Here is a 21,142-nt window from a genome sequence, read left to right as displayed (position 1 = left end):
ATTGATCACTTTATATGATTTGAATAGTGGCAACCATTGACACACTTTTTCCTTCCTCTGCTTACACCTCTCATACTGTGGATGTCCGTGAAAGGTTTTGTGGCACCCAGGGCCGGATTTACCATAAGGCACTGTAGGCAAATGCCTACAGGCGCCTGACGATGGAAAGGCGGCTCACTCCCTTCCCTGAACGACTCCCTCCCCATCCCTATACAGAGTCCTGATGAAAGTGTAAGTGAGAGGTTACTCACCTACCTAATACTTGGAAGCACCTCTAGCTACTTAGTATTAGGTAGCCAGGAGTGCCCTCAATATTAAGGGACACCTGTAGCTACCTATGACGATTAAGGGAGGACAGCCAACACACTTGTGGTCCAGTTCTGTGGGGGGTTTGTAGGTTCATGAAGGGGGAAGTCTAAGGTGCAAGGACATCTGTGCAATGATGAATCGAGGCCAATGTTCTCTGTTCTCCACAATGTGAACACCCTCCATCCCACCATGGAAAAGGCCTCCAGCACATAGTGCATCATCTCAGGATGTTTCTACCAAAAATAACCTTTCACAGTTATGCTGCAATTGTCTGCATAAACAATGGTAGTTTCAGCAGCTCATTCAAAGCAACCAGCAGCAGTGCAATAATGTGCTTCATAGTGAGAGTATGACACAGACAACTCTTGTATGAAACAGTGACCATGCTTTACTAAATATAATCTTGCCTTGATAAAGCAGAAGGTATTTACTATAATTCAGCTTTGAGTAAGCAAGTGTGGTTTTCCATGATGCAGGACTCCTGAATATGCGGCTTCTCTTTTCCCTGCCCTGAAAGCCAGGCTTACATCCAGAACCGCTGGTGTATAGGGAGCCTAAAGCTTATACATTTTACAGAGGCACATTTATCCAACATGCATATGTATCCTGTTTCAGACGGGTCCTCCTCAGTGCATGGCATGGGTTTATGGCTCTATCCAAGCAATGATAAGGGCCAGAAACTCCAAAACAGGTGTGGCTCTGTAAAATGTATAAGCTATAGGCTCGCTATACATTACAGGTTCTGCATGTGTGCCTGGCTTTCAGGAGCGTAAAGAGATGATTTTAATATTCGGGAGCGATGCATCATGGGAAAAAACACTTGCTCTCTTAAAGGACACCTGAAGTGAGAAGGATATGGAGGCTGGCACATGTATTTCCTTTTAAGCAATACCAGATGCCTGGCTATCCTGCGGGTCCTCTGCCTCTAATCGTTTTAGCCATTGACCATGAACGAGCATGCAGCAGATCAGGTGTTTTTGACATTTTTGTGAAATTTGACTAGATTAGCTGAATGCGTGTTTCTTGTGTTATTCAGACACTACTGCAGCCTAACAGATCAGCAGGGCTGCCAGGAAACTGGTATTGTTTAAAAGGAAATACATATGGTAGCCTCCATATACTTCTTGCTCCAGTTTCCCCTTAAAGTGTTCTCGAGGCAACATGTGACATGATGAGATAAATGTGTATGTAAGGTGCAAACACATATTAATAACCAGGCTGTTTTACTTGTTTTATTTTGCTGCCTGAAAGAGTTCATTTTTAGACATGGAAGTGACAGCTTCTGTCTTGTCGGCACCTTGTGGGGAATATAGCAAACATCACTGATCAGCAAATTACACCCATAAGTTTTCCTGGCAGAATACGACTTCTGAGAGCAGAGGGAGATAAAATACATGAACTATTTACCTTTTTCTAACTCTAGGGCACTTATTAGGCTGACACTGAGCAGAGGCAACAAAACATTTAATATTGATTGTAATTTTTAAAATATAAAATAAAACCATGAAATATCTAAAAAAAAAAGAAGTCATTTTTAGGAGTAGGAGGATAAATACAATTGTTTATTTATAATCAGTTTATTTATACCTTCGGTCCACTTAAAAACTGAATATTTGCAAATACCTTCTGTTTTATAAAGGCAAATTTTTATTTAGCATCACTTTTCAGTAAGAGGGATTTTCGATTTAGCCCTTTATACTCTCCTAGTGGTTCTGGGTCACAATGAGCTCTCTGGGTAACATGCTTCACTAACAAATCCGTTACATCTTGGGGCATTAATTTTGGTTTGAAACACACTCTAGGCACAGTCATTCCAGAAATCTCAACTGACAGGAATACAGGGGCCTGCATTGTCATTTTGTATACAAATAGGCCTGATGAATTGATTTGTCGCTATACTGATCTTTTGAATGCAGTCAGGGCTGTATTTACATAATGCACTGTAGGCATGTGCCTAAAGGCGCCTGATGTTAGAATGGCGGCTCACTCTGCTACTCGAGTGCCTCCCTTCCTCCTTCCCTAAATCAGCATAACAATTACCTCTATGATCCCTGCCAACGCAGGGGGCCCGAAGGCTTGGGGGCCTCTCCCCCTCCTCCTTAACTGCAAGTGCGGCCAATTAGCAAAAACACCTCGCCGTTTGCTCACTCAAACTGTCCCCGCCACCTCTTCCCACCATGCAGAGTAGCGGTAGCATATGTGCTTTTTTTCCTGCTTCCAGACGCTGCTTCGCAAGATAACACTCTCTGCTGCCATTTGCCGGCTCCCAGTCCCCTAACCCGCAGGGGGCCCCTTGCTATAATTTTTGCACAGAGGGCCCTGTTAAGTCTAGCTACGCCCCTGCTTCCGTGTAAAGACTCCTGAGTGGAGCGTAAATGAGAGGTTACTCACCCCGCACTCAGCATTCCACCGACAAGATCTCCTTTAAGTCAGGGGCAACTTAATATTTGAGGGTAACTAAATATTAAGGGGCCTGTAGCTACCTATGACAGGTAAGGGAGAAGTGACAGCTGGGACAGCCAGCAGACTTGCAGTGCGGTTTGGCGGGAGGTTGTAGGTTTATGGAGGGCGAAGTCTATGGTGCCGGGACATTTGTGCCTATAGGCCAGTGATGGCTAACCTTGGCACTCCAGCTGTGATGGAACTACAAGTCCCATGAGGCATTGCAATACTCTGACAGCTCTAAGCATAACTCAGGGAGGCAGAGGCATGATGGGATTAGTAGTTTTGTCACAGCTGGAGTGCCAAGGTTAGCCATCACTGCTATAGGCTCATTGTGGTGCATTGGCCTGTTTTATCTCAGACCAACACTACGCTACTGTAAGTCTATGGGGCCTTTCAGACTGACGCAATGCAACGGAAGTGACGTATTCACAGCAACCCCGGCGCGATCGCATCCCTTCGTTGGTGGGCTGCCACTATAACTTACATACGGTCCTTGACTTGTAATATCTATACTGTCTCTCATTATTTTGTCTGTGTCCATTTAGCAACTGCTAAGTCAAGTTCCTTGTAAGTGCAAACTTACTTGGCCAAATAATTTGATTCTGATTTTCTCCCCCAATGTTTACAAAAGCTATCCAGCTGGTCATGTGGTGTTTTCAGAGGTGCAGCAGTCAGTGAGCCTTCCTCACAGGACTGTCTGCTGTCAAATGCCTGAATTTTTCCGCAAAAAAAAAAAAAAAGCAGGAACTGAAGCAAGTTCTGCTTCCTAATTAAGGCTATGTTTCCATTTGTGCGTTTTGTGTCAGTTGTTTTTGCTCAGAAAATTTGCATAGATTTAAAAATTAATGTTAGTCAATGCAGCCTTTTCCACACACTGCATCATATTTTCAGACATCGCGTACAATTCGCGTACAATGCTTTGTATAGACAATGCAAATTTTCACGTTATTTGCACGAAAATTTGCATTACATCCATGGTTACAGGAAGTTGTCAGCAGTCATGACTAAGCTGTTACTAGGCAGATTATGTATATTTAACTAATGCAAATTTTCATGTACGAAAATTCGCATAAAAATGCGTACAAATTTACATGCAAATTTTCACCGATCAGAAAAATCTTATACGATTTTTTGCAGGCAAAAATGTAATGCTACAGTGGAAACGTAGCCTTACACACACAGTATTTCACATACCATAAAGTAAAATTTAAAATACAGTGATGGTCAAATAATTCAGAATTGATGACTATTCAAAAATATGCAAATGTATGCAGATTTAAAAATATACCAATCAAAGGTGAAATTTCATTGGTCCATTTCCAAGCTACATAAATTTGCTCACAATTTGCATAATGCCACACCAGCTTGGAATTATTTGCATCTCATTGATTGTCCCTAGTGCTGATACTCTCAAATACTGAGACACTCTTTCGCAGTGAAAGGGAGTCGGCACCACAGGACCCCAGCCTCAGAAACAGTTCACATGCATAATCTATGGCTTTACTGAATCTCATTCTAGTAGAGAGACTTTTGCTTCAATTGAAAAATATCTAAAGTCAAGAATTTACCCTAGTTTAGGGCTTTCACTGCTTGTGTACCTGACAGGAACTTCTACTTGGATATTAACAAGGAGCTTTTGCAGACTCCACCTCCTAAAGGCTCTTTCATACTGGCGCGGTGCGGCACATTGCCACACTGTTATCGCAGCCTAATGACACCCTATGAGGAAGTTCATACTTCTCACGGTACGGAATGTTGTGCTGCAAGTGTCCAATTTAACGCTAGCGCAGAACTACGTTACCGTGTGGGACCCGAGGCGATCTGCGTCGGCCTGAAAGTCATGTCACGTGGTTTTTTTAAAGTTGGCGTCCCGATACGCATGCGCAGAAGTGTATTTTTACAATATGCTTCTGTGCACTTCTGCATACCCGGAGCAGGAAGTGACCAAAAGGGCGCATCAATTCCTGCTTTGCTGATTGCCAGACAGAGAACACCGTGTTCTAACGTTTTTTTTGAAGGCCTGTTTTTGGCGGTGCGGCGTGCACAACACACCGCTAATGCCAATATACAGTGTCACTGCTCCCACAATCATGGTCTTTAATAGGTAGAGTCGCTGGAGTTGGTCAATATTTGCAGTTTGCATACTGTGATCCTCAGCTTCTTGGGAGTTCCGATAAGCTCCAGACACACTTTCTACTTTTCTCAGACAAAACATTTCTTCCTAAGCATCTCGGGTGCAAATCTAGTGTGTACAGGTGAGGTGGTTATTGATGCATTGTGCTGACTGAGCCATTGATGACAGAACTGTATTGTTCTCGCAGGAACTGCTATTGAAGATATAGTAATATAGTAGACATCTTCAGGACGTCCCATGCCTCCTCTCTCCATAGAACAGAGCTTCCTGCCTGCCAGAAAGCCGGTCAGTATGTCTGTACACCAACTGTTAAAAAAATGTCCTCTGAAAAGGTGAAATAGGGCCCTAGGCAAGAAAGCAACTTTGGCCCACTACTGATAGCCACCTGTTCTGTTTGGTAGCATCTGGAAGGGGCTAGCATCAACCAGGCCTTAGTTCTCTCTCAAGGCCCTAGACACCTGCCTGGGTTGTCTTGTGGATGCCTTGTAGATGATCTGGCAATGGGTGTGGCAAACAGAAATAATGTAGGAGAACTGAAGTCTGAGTTGGAGGGGGGGAGGGGGAGGGTGGTGAGGGGGAGTCGAGATTGTAACACCCCCCCCCCCCCCCATTTATTTACCAATTAATTAGCCTCCACATTCTGCTTGTCTTTTTTAGGGATTTCCTCTGCATTTGTCACTAGAGATTTCCAAGGCCTCGTGTACACGGTTCAATTTTCTGTCAGATTGGACCTATTAGATAATTTTCAACTGGTCCAATCGCATTGCGTTATATTTTGCAATAGATTTTGTGTACTTATCAAGCAAAATCTATCGCAAAATTGATCTGAAACAATTTGGACATCCACACACGATGCAATTTATTATTAGATCCATCTTATAGATCTGTCTATTTGATGGAAAATTGTACCGTGTAGATGAGGATTTAAGCAACAATTCAGTGTCCAGCTACAGAAAGTTGAGACTAGTAAGTCAGTATAATAATAAAAATGATCTGGTAATTACTTACCAGGTACAGGAGGAGACTCCTTAGGGCTGGAAAGAGGCTGCTCGTGGATCAGCAGAGGAGAGCTGAAATTACGCCGGAAAGACGTAGACTACAATGGAGAAGTATAATAAAAAGGGATCTGATTATCAGTAACATCATAGATACATATATAAAGGGTACATTCTGAAAGGAGTGTGGTAGAAATGAAGCAAGACAACAGAAATGACTGAACAATGAACATTAATATAGAATGAAGAGAGGGCTCAGGGGTAAATGAAGTGGAAAAGGCAGAATTACAGTATAACAGTATCTTACCATTTTCCCCATACACTGCTGGTGTGACACTTCCTCTGAGCACCACAGGTGAACGCCAATCTTACACATCTTACAGCGCAGACCCTGCTTGGAGTTACCTGGATGTTGGGGAGAGAATGGTTATATATAGCTGGTATCATACTAGGCAAAACACAGGAAGACAAGAGGAATACCCTAATGTAATATCATAATAATATAAGTCAGGACCACTTCTATTGTATAGATAATGTTGAATAATACTTATAGGAAACACCTTTATCTAGTCGCTGTGTTCTAAACCCTTGGTTCTTAAAGTGAACCTGAACTGAAAATAAACATATGAGATAATTATTTCTGTCTGTAGTACCAATGGCAAACAAAACATTTGTAACAAAGGAATGAGTCGCATATATTTTTAAGTTTAAGACTGCACCAGACTGTCAAGGTTTGCGGTTTACAATCCACACTTTTGCCTTATTAAGCTGAAATAGAGAAAAAAGAGAAGCATTAACCCTTTGATTTTTACAGCAGTAAAACCTTATTAGAAGTCTTGCCTCACAGTTTCTTAGCAGCTATAGCTTCTATTTACTTTTCAGGAAACTGAGTGAATTTACCAAGCTGTTCAAAAAGTGATTTTGCATAGAGAGAAGCATGATGCCAGTGTCGTGCAAACAGATTTCCCATAGAAGCATGAAATCTGTGCTGTTGCCTCTGGCTGCCGGGCACCTCAGGTTTCACCTATGTATTGTGTACCTCTTGTGCCCATGGTGAGTTGGATACTCACCTGTCTATTGGCGCACTTCCTCCTGTGTCCCGGTTCTTTCTCTATGGTCACATTGTGTAATACAAAGGACATAGGAGGAGGTGTGCCAATGGACAGGTGAGCCTGCAACACCACGGACCCAGGCGGTACATGTTATAGATGTGGGGAACTAACCAGGGGGTCCTGTTAGTCAGTGGGAAATCAAATGCAGCTTCCGTTGTGCACCTAACTGAGTTCTTTTCAGCATGCAGGATCAATCAACAATCTGTTTGCCACATTGCGGCATCTCTGACATATTCAATCATTATGATTAAAATGGCTGGATATCAAAGGCGCAAATTGAGTAATGTATAGGCACCATACACTGAAGGATAACATGACCCTTCCCAACTGAGCTTACAGTTAAGGATATGGGTGAACATAGTGTACAGTAAATAAAAGGGATGGAAACGTGGAAAATTAGTTATGAAGGGGAGAAGAGATAAAGATGGTCGCACATAAAGAAAGAAAGTGGCAGGCACTGGTAAGAGCCACATAATGTCTTCTGTTTATTATGCAGAGAGTGTATAGAGGAGACCCCCAGAGCAGGTTACACTCCCCCACCTTGCAGCCATTTCTTGGGCATTGCCCACATCATTAGAGGTGATGTTAATCAGGTGGTAGCAGTATCTGGAGAGGCCTCTCCCAATACTGCTACTGCCCCATGGGCAATGCCCAAGAAACGGCTGTAAGGTGAGGGGGAGCGCAACCTGCTCTGGTGGGAGCCTCCTCTATACACTTTCTGCACAATAAACAGAAGATGTTCTGTTGCTCTTACTGGTACCTGCCTTTTTCTTTCTGAATTTCTGATAATTGTGGACTTGCAGGGCAGTTAACGCACGGTAACTCTTAGCAACAACTCTGAACTCCCTGCATCTGCCATATCTGGGTGCTGATCAACAATTTCTGCTTTTTTCTGCAGAGATAAAGATGGGTAAGTGAGTCTGATTGATTGCTTGTATTATGATTACGCTTTTTACATAATTACTTGTATTACGTGTATTTATGATAAGGTAAGGAACTACCATTAACTTGCCAGTATGTTTGTGGGACATGGAAGAAAATTGAGTCGCCTGGTGGAAGCCCATTTAAACACAAGGAACACATAAAAAATGTCTACACAGAAGGATTCCAAGATTAAATTTAGACATGGGACTCTAGTGTTGGCAAGTGAGCGTGCTAGACAACTGTAACCGCCGTGCCACCCGATGTCTTTTCAGATGTATCTGTCTCCACAGTATACAAGATCTAGGAATATTATTATTATTATATGGTCTCCAACTTTTTTAAAATTCAACTCACAATACATCTCCCACTTACGCTCTTCCACCCGAAATTCAAAACTCCCCAGATGACATACTTCTGTCAGTAGGAATGGAAGTGCTTAGAAGCAGATTGACTTTACTGTAGGCCTTGAAATGTTAAACTGGCACTTAGATCAACTGTAAAAGCAATCTTGAAAACTGTATGCATGGAATGGTAGCTGGGAACAATTGCAGTTCACAAACCCTGGAGCCCCAAGTGTTCCTGCCTGGTATTGTTGCAGATGTTCTTTGAAGTGTATCTGTTGTTGTAGCTGAATAGGAGATATTGTTCAGTATCAGTAGAAAGCCGTGCACATGTTGTTACCTCGGGCTTTGTTCTCAGATCCTCAGAATGACAAAGCTCCAGGTTTCTGGCGTGTCATATGGACTATAGGATCCTAACAGCGATGGCATGATGTACGCTAGTACCTGGATAAACTTTCTAATCTCTATAAAGTCTTTGTGATTTGCTCTGTGTTCTAATTATTCCTAGTTGCCATTCTCACCTTTGAAAGCCCAGCTGGATTTGGAATGGTTATTTCTGTTTTTCTGCATCTCTCTCCAGTGTCTTTGCGACCCTGTGTCCTGCTGACATTTCCTATTGCCTAGCTAGATTACTTAACAGCATTTCAGGCCTCTCCCGTCAGATAGCTTGTCACCAAGGTGTCGGATGTGCCATTTGAAGCCCTAGATAAGATTTCACACCTGTGTCCCACATTTCCCCAGAATGAAAAAAAAAAATCGGTAATCTAGGTATGAGCCAAGGAACACAGCTGTAATGCGGAGCAATGACGTGAGTGTGTGTGTATACAAAGGTATAGATTTTATTGTGGAAAGTCGTCAGACTGCTGGATCTCAGGAACGTTACTGGACCATTAAGCAATAAATACAGCAGTGTCTTCATAAAATAAGTTCAGTTCCATCACAAATCCAAAAAACAAGACATTTTATGCTCGTTTATAGACAGTAAGTGGAGTCATGCAAATAATTCTCTTGCACCGCTTTGGGCAACTTGTTCAGAACCGCTGGTGCATAGTGCTTATACAGCCTAATTATTTTCATTTTAGTTAAAGTGATATGCAACTTTATTTATAGATCAGTGCTTCAAAAGTCATTTAGCAGTTTAATAATATTTAATAACTATCTTTCCAATTCAGCTTCCAGCTTGTTGGGTACATATGGTCAATGAGATGCAAGCTATTCATATATGCATGCAAATTGTATGCAGCTTCGAACTGGGCCAAATTAACTTTCTGTCTATTTTGTGAGGGAGGGAGGTGGGCCACTAGACACCAGGGGACAGTATGGGTAGCTACTAGACACCAGGAAACTTTATAGGGGAGCCACTAGACACCAGGGGACAATATAGGGGAAGGGGCCACTAGACACCAGGGGACAGCAGGGCTGTGGAGTCGACTCCTCAGTTTATCAAACCTTCGACTCCCAACTCCAACTCCAGGTGCCCAAAATTGCTCCGACTCCTTAGTCTAATACTTACCAATGCTGTGGAGTTGGTACAAAAATCATCCGACTCAGACTCCCGACTCCTCAGTTTATGAAACCACCAACTCCAACTCCAAGTACCCAAAATTGCTCCAACACCGACTCCACAGCCCTGAGGGACCGTGTTAGGGAGGGGGGGGCAGTAGACACCAGGGAACTGTGTAGTGGAGAGAGGGCCATTAGACACCCGGGAACTCTATGAGGGAGGGAGTTGGCCACTAGACATTAGGGATGATCAATGAGATGCAAATTGTTCCAAAATTATGCACATTTTTATGCAAATGTATGCAGTTTGAAAATGAACCAATCATTTTAAACCCAGGTTTAAACCGGTCCATTTTCAAGATGCATATATTTGAATAAAAATTTGCATAAATTTGCATCAACTCTGAACAATTTGCATATCTGTGATCATCCCTACTAGACATTGCGGTTGGCCCGCAACTTGGTCCCAGTGTCAAATTTCGGCCCACTTTGTATTTGAGTTTGACACCCCTTGTATAGAGCAATAAGCTATCTGGATTTTCTATACTTTTTCTTACTTTTATTCACTTTTATCGGGTATCCTTCTTTTCTTCTTCTTCTACAATCTGCTCCTTGTGTCTATTTTTCCCTTTTCTACTTTCAGCTACAGTCATGGCTTATCAGTCCTCAACAGATCCATTGAGGTAACACCAATGCAAAAATCCATCCTGTATGATTTTTCCAGATAGCGATTGTGTTTCCCACAGAAGCCTGTGGTGGAAATGCAATCTGCTCTGAACAGGACACAAAACACAACCAGAGCGGACTCTGCACTGGCTGATCTGAATGGGCGGTTTGTGATCCAGCTTATTGTGAACCGAGCCCATAGCCAGATACACACCTTCAATTTTGATTAGCCAATCACTGACCAATTTTACCACCTTCAAGTAATATGAGGGTTAACAGATTGTGAATACTATGAACAGATTGTGTAAAATTGGCTAATCAAAACTGAAGGTGTATACGAAGTTGGGGGCTCGTCATCAGGGCTGGGCCGAGGCAGAGGCTGGAGAGGCTCCAGCCTCAGGGCGCAGTGTAGGAGGGGGCGCATAATTCATTCAGCTGTCATTCCCAATTGTGTTTGAAGCAGAAAGAAATGAGAAAAGGGGATACATGACAGTGACTGCAAGGCAGATACCTAGAGAATAAGGTGTTGGGGAGGTTGGGGGCCCTGGGGCACCTATTAGTCTAATAGCAATCAGTGTGTGATGGCTGGGGTGGGAGGGATGGAGGGGCGCACTTTGGTGTCTCAGCCTTGGGTGCTGGAGGACCTTGTCCCGGCTCTGCTCGTCATAGATCCTGCTCCGGGTTTTTGGTGTTTGAGATTACTGTCCGTTACGGATAGTCTAATCTTACAGCAAATTTACATGAAAACATAATTTTTAAAAAACATTAAAATAAGACACTTGCACGGTACCTATCTCTAATGTCAATTTTACAACAAGAGTGGTATTGAACTTGATTGCACTAACTTGTGTATTCTATATAGGAAAAAGTGGTAAACAAATAGAAATGGTTTGATTTTTGTGTAATACAGGTAAGTTCTGTCTCAAACAATGGAATCCTTTTTAGTACGGTTTTACTAAAGAGGTATGCTTTATAGAGAAACTGTAACCAAGAATTGAACTTCATCCCAGTTAGTAGCTGATACCCATTTTACCTTGAGAAATCTTTACCTTTTCTCAAATAGATCATTAGGGGGCTGTGTACGGCTGATATTGTGGTGAAACCCCTCCCACAGTGTGATGTCAGCACCTAGGTCCTGACAGTTTCCTGTCTGTGGTGGCCTTGTTGCATTGTGGGAAATAATACCTTCCAAGCAACCAGTATCTCCCTCTGTACATGTATATCTATATTAGAAAAAAATTTTTTTAGCCTATAGCATTGTTTAAAGGTGTGGTTATAGACAATGGCAGTTGGCAGTTTTTGTTTGTCTGCCAGTAGTAAATATGATTACATGCAGGCTGATTGTGGATCAAACAACATGAACAAATTACACGGCGAATATCAATCATTTCTTGATCTCTCTTCTATTTTTTAACTTCTCACTTTACAATGTATTGATTTCTGTTTTTCTTCCCCCTTTTTGCTACAGTTCCTTTTTAATTGAGGGCACCTAAATGTTTTTGGCAAAACCATAGGTGCTAAATAGCCAACCTGAAGTGATACCTGGTCTGAAGATATGATCAGAGTCTGGAGTGTGTCCATGCAGAGGTTTCCTGCACCAGTCTGCAGCATCTGCCCACTGCTGTCACATTCCTCTACAAGAAGTTTTCAAACATGCTGTAGCCTTATTATAGGAGTTCTCATTATATGTTCTTTGAGAACAAGCACTAGTGAGGAGTTACATAATCTGGAAGAATGTGGTTTGTCAAGTCCATTCAGCCTAAGTGGCTTATTATCTGGAATAGGATATTTCCGTCCACTGAGATAGCATCCCAGACAAATTCTCAAATGTCTAGAAGAGCCAGGAAAGCCATCTGAAATGTGACACATTCAAGCTCTGTCTAATACATGATGTCATTGCACTGGTCAGACTATGCAAGATGTGCTGCTCAGATGGGTAACGTTTTAAAATTATACAGCACTTAATTGGATAAACATTGCATGCGAAGCCACTCACTTACAGTGAACCAGAGACGAAGCACCCTCATGTATTTTAACATAGATATCAATGGGAACATGACAGTAAACACCTACCCTGCTCTGTTTCATTCTTCTCTGCTAAACCTTCCTGTTATCAGCCCTGATAAGAATCCCCGACTGAGCATTCAGTCTAGCTTTGCCCGCAATGATTATAGCTGAGTCATTCTTCTGTGATGTCTTTTCAAGCTCAAGCCTGCCCCCTTGTGGCTCTGCTTTGCTGCGTCGAGGATAAATAGCAGGAAATCAGAGCCACAAGGGGGCAGACTTGGGCTTGAAAAGACACCACAGAAGACTGACTCGGCTATAATCATTCTGGGCAAAGGTAGACTGAATGCTCAGTCGAGGATTCTTATCAAGGCTGATAACAGGCAGATTTAACAGAGAAGAATGAAACAGGGAGCAGGGTAGGTGTTTACTGTCATGTTCCCATTGATATATATGGTAAAAATACATGAGGGTGCTTCGTCTCTGGTTCTATTTAAAGGAACAAGCTGTCTACTGGTGTACATGTTGAAAAAGCCCCCTGCGATAACAGGGCACAGGGGATTGCTGCCAGTAGAATATCATTATAATTACCTTTAAAGTGGACCTGAACTTTTACAGGAGACAAGGAGAACACAGACAAATCAACCCTGTGTCCCACCCTGTATGTGTTAATAGAGAACTGCCTGTCTAATTCTCCCTTTTAAGCATGTAATGAGCTAGGGTAATTTGAACTAGCTCCTGAATTCTGAGCTCATATGCAAACACAGGAGGTTACCCTTTCCGTGCTCCCAGCAAATCAGGAAGCAACCACTCTGCAGAATTTCAGTAGGAGTCCTATTATCGGTTACAAGGAAATGTTTTTCTTCAAAGGTTATTATGTAACAAGAAAATGTTTTACTATAAAGGTTGTTATTATTACGTTGCTTATCTTTTAGAGCAGAGAGAAAGTTCTGAGTTCAGGTCCGCTTTAACCCTTATATTCCCCCCCCCCCACACACACACACACAGTACCAATACCAAATAAAAAAGGGGGCGCTGGAGCTACCTGCCATGCCAATTGTGGCTATAGATAGTGGGCACGAAAAGGTAATTGCAGCTTTTCCCATTACTTTCTCTGGCAAAGCGCTTTTTTCCAGATTGCTGCTCACACCCAAATTTCCTGGTTCGGTCAACTGAGTCTCTGCCATTTCTATTCTGACACATGTTCGCTTGACTACCGTGAAAATACAGAGGAGTGCTTTCAGAGTAAAGCTACAAGCACAAGCCTGAAACTTTAATTCTGAAAATGTAATGCGAGTATAAATGCCCCCGTCAAGGGTAACCTCATCTGTAGCAGTCTACAATTTTCTGTACAACTCCACCTCGTACTGTAGTTATTATAGCTTTGACTTTTTCCCTCACTACTCTCTAAAGGACACCTGTTTGCTACACAGCTAAAAAGCTCGTTGGTATATATCCAGGGCCGGCCCTAGACTTTTTGCCGCCTGAGGCAAATTTATAAAAAAAAATACCCCCATCCTGCCCGCTACCCCTCCGGCTCGGTTGCCGGCCCCCCCGCACCCACGGACGGGCGGGTGCCACCCCTAGAAGTTTGCCGCCTGAGGCAGACGTTTCACCCAGCCTCATGAGCGGGCCGGCCCTGTATATATCACATGAAGTGATCCCAAAAGATTGTGAGGTCATCATGCAAAGTTTTTCTGGGCAGGTCCACTGTCTCTGAATTACACTGCTACTAGGTTCATGTACTTTAAGTTCCCTTACTGTACTTGGTCAGGAGCACAGTCATTGGTCAGTTTGTGGGTAGCAATATTAAATCTGGGATGTAGGTAGGCACTGAATAACCAATCAGCAGTGCCTGGAGACAGGGCTGCTGTCAATCCCTCACAGGGAGGAGAGGTGTTTGGGGCCCAAGTGTGACTGGGGCCTGGTGAACAGGCCCCATATGCACAGCAATGTTATTAAATTTCTGCCTCCAGAGCAGGTCCGGGATTGTTAAAGTTGTTGTTGTCGAGGCGAGGGGGGTTAGAGGGTGGGGCCCCCTTCAAACTTGTGTTCCACGTGGCAACCGCTAAGCCCCCCTCCACCTTGCCTCTCCTTCCACTCGCATTAACTGTAGTAGCCACACATAGAAATTTCTATAGGAGGCCCTGCAACTGGACTCCATGATGTGCTGCCCCACCCTCTGCCGTCTTTGCTCATTTGCCTTGTCTGAGTTGACATCAGAGACATTTGGAAAAAAACAGGGTCAGCAACTTCATCACTCACTTCCTACTCTGACCCCAGGACCTCTACTACTGCAACATTACAAACCACTGCAAATTGTGACAAACTGCCACCTGCCCTCCCCTTCCTCACATGGGTTTTGTTACCAACGTGCAACAGGTGGGATTCTGCTGCAGCTGTCATCATCACCTCCTTCTCCTACAGAGACCAGACAGAGGAGAATGTGCAGTGAGCTTGTCATCCTCATGCAGATCCACAACCTGCCCATCAGGCCCCAGGAACAGCTCTGCAGCCGCCAAAGCCTCCAAAGCTACCCACAACCAGGGCCGGATTTAGGGAAAGGCAACCTAGGCCATGGCCTAGGGCACCACAGGAGCAAGAGCACAAAAGCATCAGGCGCAAGCTTGCAAATGCTGCAATGCAGGGAGATCCGGCAAGCGTCTAACCGCAGTACTCTGCTGCTAGCCGCCGGTGCAGCAGCCACCTTGCTCTCTGTGCTTGTTTGCATTGGGGCTGGTGGCTACGGACTTGGGCAGCATTGGAGACGGAAAGGAAGAGGAAACTTCTGCACTTGAGACAAGCAATGAGTGACACTGATGGCTGCTGCAGTGTGAAGGTGAGCTGGCTACCTATACTGAAAGGGGGATGGGAAAATGAGGGATTAAGGGAGTCATCTAGCTAACCATACTAGAGGGAAAGGGGGGAGGGGTCATCTGGCTACCTATACGGGGGGGGGGGTGTCAACAGGCTACCTATACTAGAGGGAAGGGGGAGGGGTCATTTCGCTACCTATACTGGAGGGGGGCAGCTGGTGACTAGAGATAGCCCAAACTGTTCGCGGGCGAATCTCTGTGGGGACTGTACTACTTCTGGGTTGCTATGACCCGGAGTAGTACGACTGTGCTGGCCTGGCGGTCAGTGTTGCCAACTCATCCCTTTAATTATTGACACATATGAATTATACAGGTTTTGTGGCTAGGTAGATGCAGCTAAGGCACTGATTATGTACAAATAGCCCCAGAACCTGTATAACTTAGATGTGTCAGTAATTAAAGGGATGAGTTGGCAACACTGCCGGCGGTGCGCGTCATGACGTCACGCACATGCGCAAAAAGTGCCCGGCAACAGGAGCGCGATCTAGGATGCGCACCGCCGGGCCAGCGCAGTCATAGCGGCCCGGAAGTAGTACATGGCGAGATGTTCGCCGGCAAACGGTTCGGGAACCGTTCGCCGACATCTCTACTGGTGACAGGGGCCTTGGGTGGTAAAGAGTACAAATCTGGCCCGGTACGCAACAAACTCACTGAGGCTGGGCCGAAAACCAATGGGGTTTCTTTGAGGGAGCTGGGAACAGTTCGGATAGATGTCACTTGGTGGGGGGGGGGTCTGCTGCTAATAGGAGGACTTATAGCAGAGGACTGTGTGGGATTGCCATGCTGCTGCGACACCAGCTCCACAACAGCCTCGACATTGCTATCCTCAATGGGGTAATGACCCTGGAGGGCGAAAAAGGCTGAATTACCTTTTGTTTTCGTTTTGTTTTCAAAATATTTTTATTGTGGTATTTCTAATGGAATAAGGCTGAAAACGATATTTAAGCATTATACGTATGAAAACGAATTTTAAATGACAAAATAAGTGTAAAAGAAAATTTACTTGTTACAGTCCTTTAAGCGAAATTTTAAAAAACGGGAAAATAAGTAAAAGCTCCTATAAGCGAAATTTAAAAACGAAAAATAAGTATAACACAAAGTCAAAACGAACTTGTAAACGATATTTGTTATAAACCTTATTCTGTAAACGAAAACTTTTGTTAACATGATCCCTGCAACCGCTATTTCTAGGGCGCCCTTTTTTCCTGCCGGGCGCCCAATAGCCGATATTTTGCATTGCAGTCTATGGCGGCGCCCTTTTTGTCCACTAGCCATGTGCGCCCTTTTTTACTGGCCCGCCCTGCTACTACTGCTACTACTAGTACTACCTGTCTAAAACAATAGCACACTTTACAGACTATTAACTAAACTATCTCAGTCACAAACTATGGGGTTGATTCATTGAGTTGCACTGCTTAAGCAGCACAGCTTAATGAGAGAAGCGTGAGTTATGCGCACACTATGCACGGTAGTGCAGCATAGCATGCCCTGCTAACTTACTCCCGCTCCTTCTAAGTAAACGCCGCTCTGCTGAACCCGCACTGAGCCCTGGTTTGTCCAGTGGCTTTATTGGATGTGATCCTCGCACTTTGACTGGCCTAACAGGCTTGCCTGTCACATCATAAATTAAAAGTCATTGCACCCAACACTATTGCCCAGTAAAAAATATTAACTTGTGAGATTTACTGATAGAAGTTGAGTAATATTTGCCTGGCACTTACCAACAATGATCTGATGGCACAGATGGCAGGGGCATTGCTTCTTGAAGACATGATCCTGGAAGCTGTGAGTACGAACTGGTTGCAGCACAGATAAGGGCTTGTGATGGTGGTGGGGGGATTGGTCAGGCAGAGGAGGGGGTTCATTCAGGGCAGGCGGAGGAGAAGGTGGTGGTTCTGGTATAGGTGGGCTGAGGAGGACATCAGAAGGTATCTTTGCTTCAAGGTTTGGTTTCTGGAAGAAGTTCTCAACACTCTTGCTTCGAAGAATGGTCTTTAATGAGATGGAACGGCGGAATCGCTGTAGCTGTGGAGGAAACAGAAGATTTTAATAAGAGTTAAGGTTACCATATTAACAGAAGAAAATGTACAATGACAGGATGAAACTGAGAAGTGTAGCACTACAATAAGAATAGACAAGCAAAATGATCAACAGAAGATATGTTCTTCTAGTCTCGTTTCAAATTAGTATTGCGAGGCAATGTGACATTGGCTCTTTGCCTCAAAGGAGGGTCAAGGGCCACTTAGGATATGCAAATGCTCAGATGGGAAGTGACAGACCCTGTGGAATGGCATCAGGGTGCAAAGTGGCAAAAGGGAACAAGATCGATGCCCAGGGCATATCAGCATAGACATCAAAATCAACCATGTCACACAGCACATGAACGAGAGAAAAGAGCTTGAAAAGGGAGCTGAAAATATAGGACAATGCAAAAGTAGATCTTAATTAAACTAAATGGAAACAACATGAGCAGGCAGGGCCGGGCCGGGCCGAGGCATAGGCTGGAGAGGCTCCAGCCTCAGGGCGCAGTGTAGGAGGGGGCGCAGAATTCATTCAGGTGTCATTCCTAATTGTGTTTGAAGCAGAAAGAAATAAGAAAAGGGGATACATGGCAGTGACTGCAAGCCAGATAACTAGATATTAAGGTGTTGGGGAGGTTGGGGGCCCTGTGGCGCCTCTTAGTCTAATAGCAATCAGTGTGTAATGCCTGCGATGGCAGGGATGGAGGGGCGCACTTTGGTGTCTCAGCCTTGGGTGCTGGAAGACCTTGTCCCGGCTCTGTGAGCAGGAGATAGTGCAGCTAATGGGAAACAATGAGATATGTGTGATAGCCAGTAAAGGTAGCCATACATCTAGCGATGATGGGCAGTCGACCAAGAGACTCATTTTTCTTTGATCGAATAGGATTGGAAAGAGATTTGTGAGCTGCTCATACACTGCAGGACGATTCCTGATTGATTTCATTCTGAAATCGATCCGGAATTGGCCTTATGACACCGCATCCGCCGCTGTTCTCCTAATGTTAAATGTCCCCCCGGTGCCCAGTGCAAGTCGTACATTACCTGTCTGCAGCCAGGGCCGGATTTGTACTTTTTACCGCCCTAGGCCAACTATACCGTCTGTATGGTTGTTATCTCTGTGTGCCCCAATGAGAATTCTCCTTATTTTCTATCATTGGATTCACAGACAATAGCTAATTTAGTAATACGCATATAGATTATAAATTGTATTTCCTTAAGAACTTTTAAGTTATGTTTGCCATCTTCTTAATGATGGACCCATTTATTGTGTCACCATGTGAGTTAGGCTGATGTGTACAGTACCTTCAGGATAGAGCTTACATGCCTTGAAGGGATGAGAAGTACAGGACAGAGAGTTCAAATGTTAAAGCTGTCCTTCTAGATAAGGATGGCTGCATAGAACAGCTTTACTGCCCTTCACTGAGCCGCCCCTAAATTGCTAGTGCCCTAGGCCATGGCCTATGTGGCCTTGCCAGAAATCCGGCCCTGTCTGCAGCATCCGCTTGTCCTCCGCTGCCTCCGGGATTCCACCGTTTTCCATACATGCGCGCCACGTGATTGTTTAGTAACATGGCATCCCGTGTGATGTCCAATGTCGCACATGCACGCCCTAACTTGGCAGAACGGAAGAATCCCGGAGACAGTGGAGGGCAAGCGGAGGCTGCAGGCAGGTAATGTATAAGTTGCACTGGGCACCGGGGGGAGATTTTAACATTAGTGGGGACAGCGCCGAGGGTTTCGTCGTGTTCGTCACTCGTCATGAAATTGCATGCCGTTACCGCCAATACACCCAATCGAGCAAGTCAGCCCTACATCTTGTAGGATGTGCGATCGACCAACACAACCATTTATCCCAAAATTGTTGCATTGTCAGTCGGGCATGCACTTGGCAGCACCAATTTTCATCTGATTCGATTATAATAATCAAATGCAGATGGTCGATCGCCAGCCAAGTCGCCTGATGTTTGGCTACCTTAACACTTTTAATAGATTATACGCAAAGCTATCCAATTCACACATAGCAAGAAATACCTACTAGATTACATCAGGCTTTAAAAACCTCATCTAGAATGGCCATATCTAAATGATGTAGACTTCAGCAGGGCACAGATTGGACTTATAAAAAGCACGGAAAGTTAACGGCCTGCAGGTAGCAGTACAAATCCCGGTATCTGACAGTAAGGATTTAGGTTTCCTCCTTTTGTTACAGTTAGTTATTGTTGCTTTCCAGCTGTAGTGTTACTACAAGTCCCAGAATGCAATATGAGCCCCACTAAGGTTTTACTGCTCAGCTGTTAACACTGTTGTCTTGTAACAGTATGCCCTAGGTTTAAGCTCTTATATACCCATTATGTATCTCGCTGAACCAATCATGTCGGTCCCTGACCTAATGAAGGTTTTATTTTAAATATCCCCACCAAGGGCCCTACTATAGACATAAACAAGAGCAGGCAAGTGTGAAGACCAGTTGTGGCCTCCAGGAATTCATTCTTGTGGGAAAACTTTTTGAATTAAACAGACAGTAAAGATATAATGTTTGTATGTTCATGTCCACCTTGGGAGAAAATCCAGCATCAGTACAGGTGTCCTACAATCAGGGCCGGCGCTACCATAGAGGCAAAGGGGGCAATTGCCCCAGGGCCCCAGAGCTTGTAGGGGCCCCCAGTGGCTACAAGAGGAAAAAAAATGTTTCAAAAAGACCTTATAGTTTTTAAGAAAATCGATTTTGAAGTTTCAAAGGAAAAAAAAATACACATTTAAAAACCCGCCAACTTTAATGGTTAATAGCAAATCCACCTTAAATGCTAGAAACCCTAAATTTGCAGGATTAGTTAAGGAGATCATTGGGAATAAGAGGAAAAAACAATTTTTCAATAAGACCTTATAGTTTTTGAGAAAATCGATTTTAAAGTTTTGAAGGAAAAAAGTATACTTTTAAATGCGGTAAATGTCACTTTTAGTAGTAAACCTAACGGTAGTGTAATTTTACATGCATCAAAAGAAAGAGCAATACATTTTGACACGGTTTCCAGGGGGTCCATACGCAGCCGCATCGCTTTGGCCAGGGATCGCTATACAGCCACAATGTGGCTGTGTGAAGATCCCTGGCATTTTTCCTATTTTCCCAATAGTTTTTTTATGTTTAGAGTGTGTGAATTTGTTTAAAAAAAATTATGTGGCGCCCCCCCCTCCTGAAACTTTTTAACCCCTTGTCCCCCATGCAGGCTGGGGTAGCCATAATGTGGAGCTCCGACCGATCGGGGCTTCACACCCTGACTATACCAGCTGCAAAAAAAGGTCCCTTAATGCTGATTTTTGTTCCGGGGTATCTGTTGGGGGCCCCCCCAGGTTTATTTTGCCCTGGGGGCCCCATTGTTGCTTAAACCGGCCCTGCCTACAATGTCAATTATCTCTTCTTCAATGATCCGAATCACTCTCATCCAATCGATTACATAGCTCCCAGCTGTCCCTCTTTCGTAGGGAAAGTCCCTCTTTGGGAACCAAATCCCTCTGTCCCTCTTTCTTGCTCATTTGTCCCTCGTTCAGGACTGATGTACAGATCTATGTGAATAAATGTATTTGTCTACTGAAAAATACGTTTGACGCTAAATTCTATTCCCATCAATTAAATTGAAATATTTCTTATTCTCAAATGTCAATATGAAAGCAAAAGAAAATAAAAAAAGGATTGAAAGGACCAGTATGGTTTGAATTATAAAACAACACATTTCTCTTATGAAATCTTTATGGTATGCATAACTAGGGTTGTGCTGGGGGTAAGATTAGGGGTGTGGCGGGACGTGGCTTAAGTG

General features: G+C 43.9%; 1 protein-coding gene across 1 annotated transcript in view; it reads right to left on the bottom strand.

Moving 5' to 3' along the window:
* The window catches only part of STAC2 (SH3 and cysteine rich domain 2), a 159,241-nt gene that overhangs the window by 33,078 nt on the left and 105,021 nt on the right, over positions 1–21,142 (bottom strand). The window contains exons 2-4 of the mRNA XM_068263345.1: positions 17,031–17,334; positions 6,191–6,288; positions 5,897–5,984 (exon numbers count right to left, since the gene is read on the bottom strand). Coding sequence (XP_068119446.1) covers positions 5,897–5,984; positions 6,191–6,288; positions 17,031–17,334 — 490 coding nt within the window. The remainder of the gene's footprint in view (positions 1–5,896; positions 5,985–6,190; positions 6,289–17,030; positions 17,335–21,142) is intronic.

Source organism: Hyperolius riggenbachi, chromosome 12, assembly GCF_040937935.1.
Source record: "Hyperolius riggenbachi isolate aHypRig1 chromosome 12, aHypRig1.pri, whole genome shotgun sequence".
NCBI classification, from domain to species: Eukaryota; Metazoa; Chordata; class Amphibia; order Anura; family Hyperoliidae; genus Hyperolius; species Hyperolius riggenbachi.
This window is presented reverse-complemented; position numbering and strand designations above follow the sequence as displayed.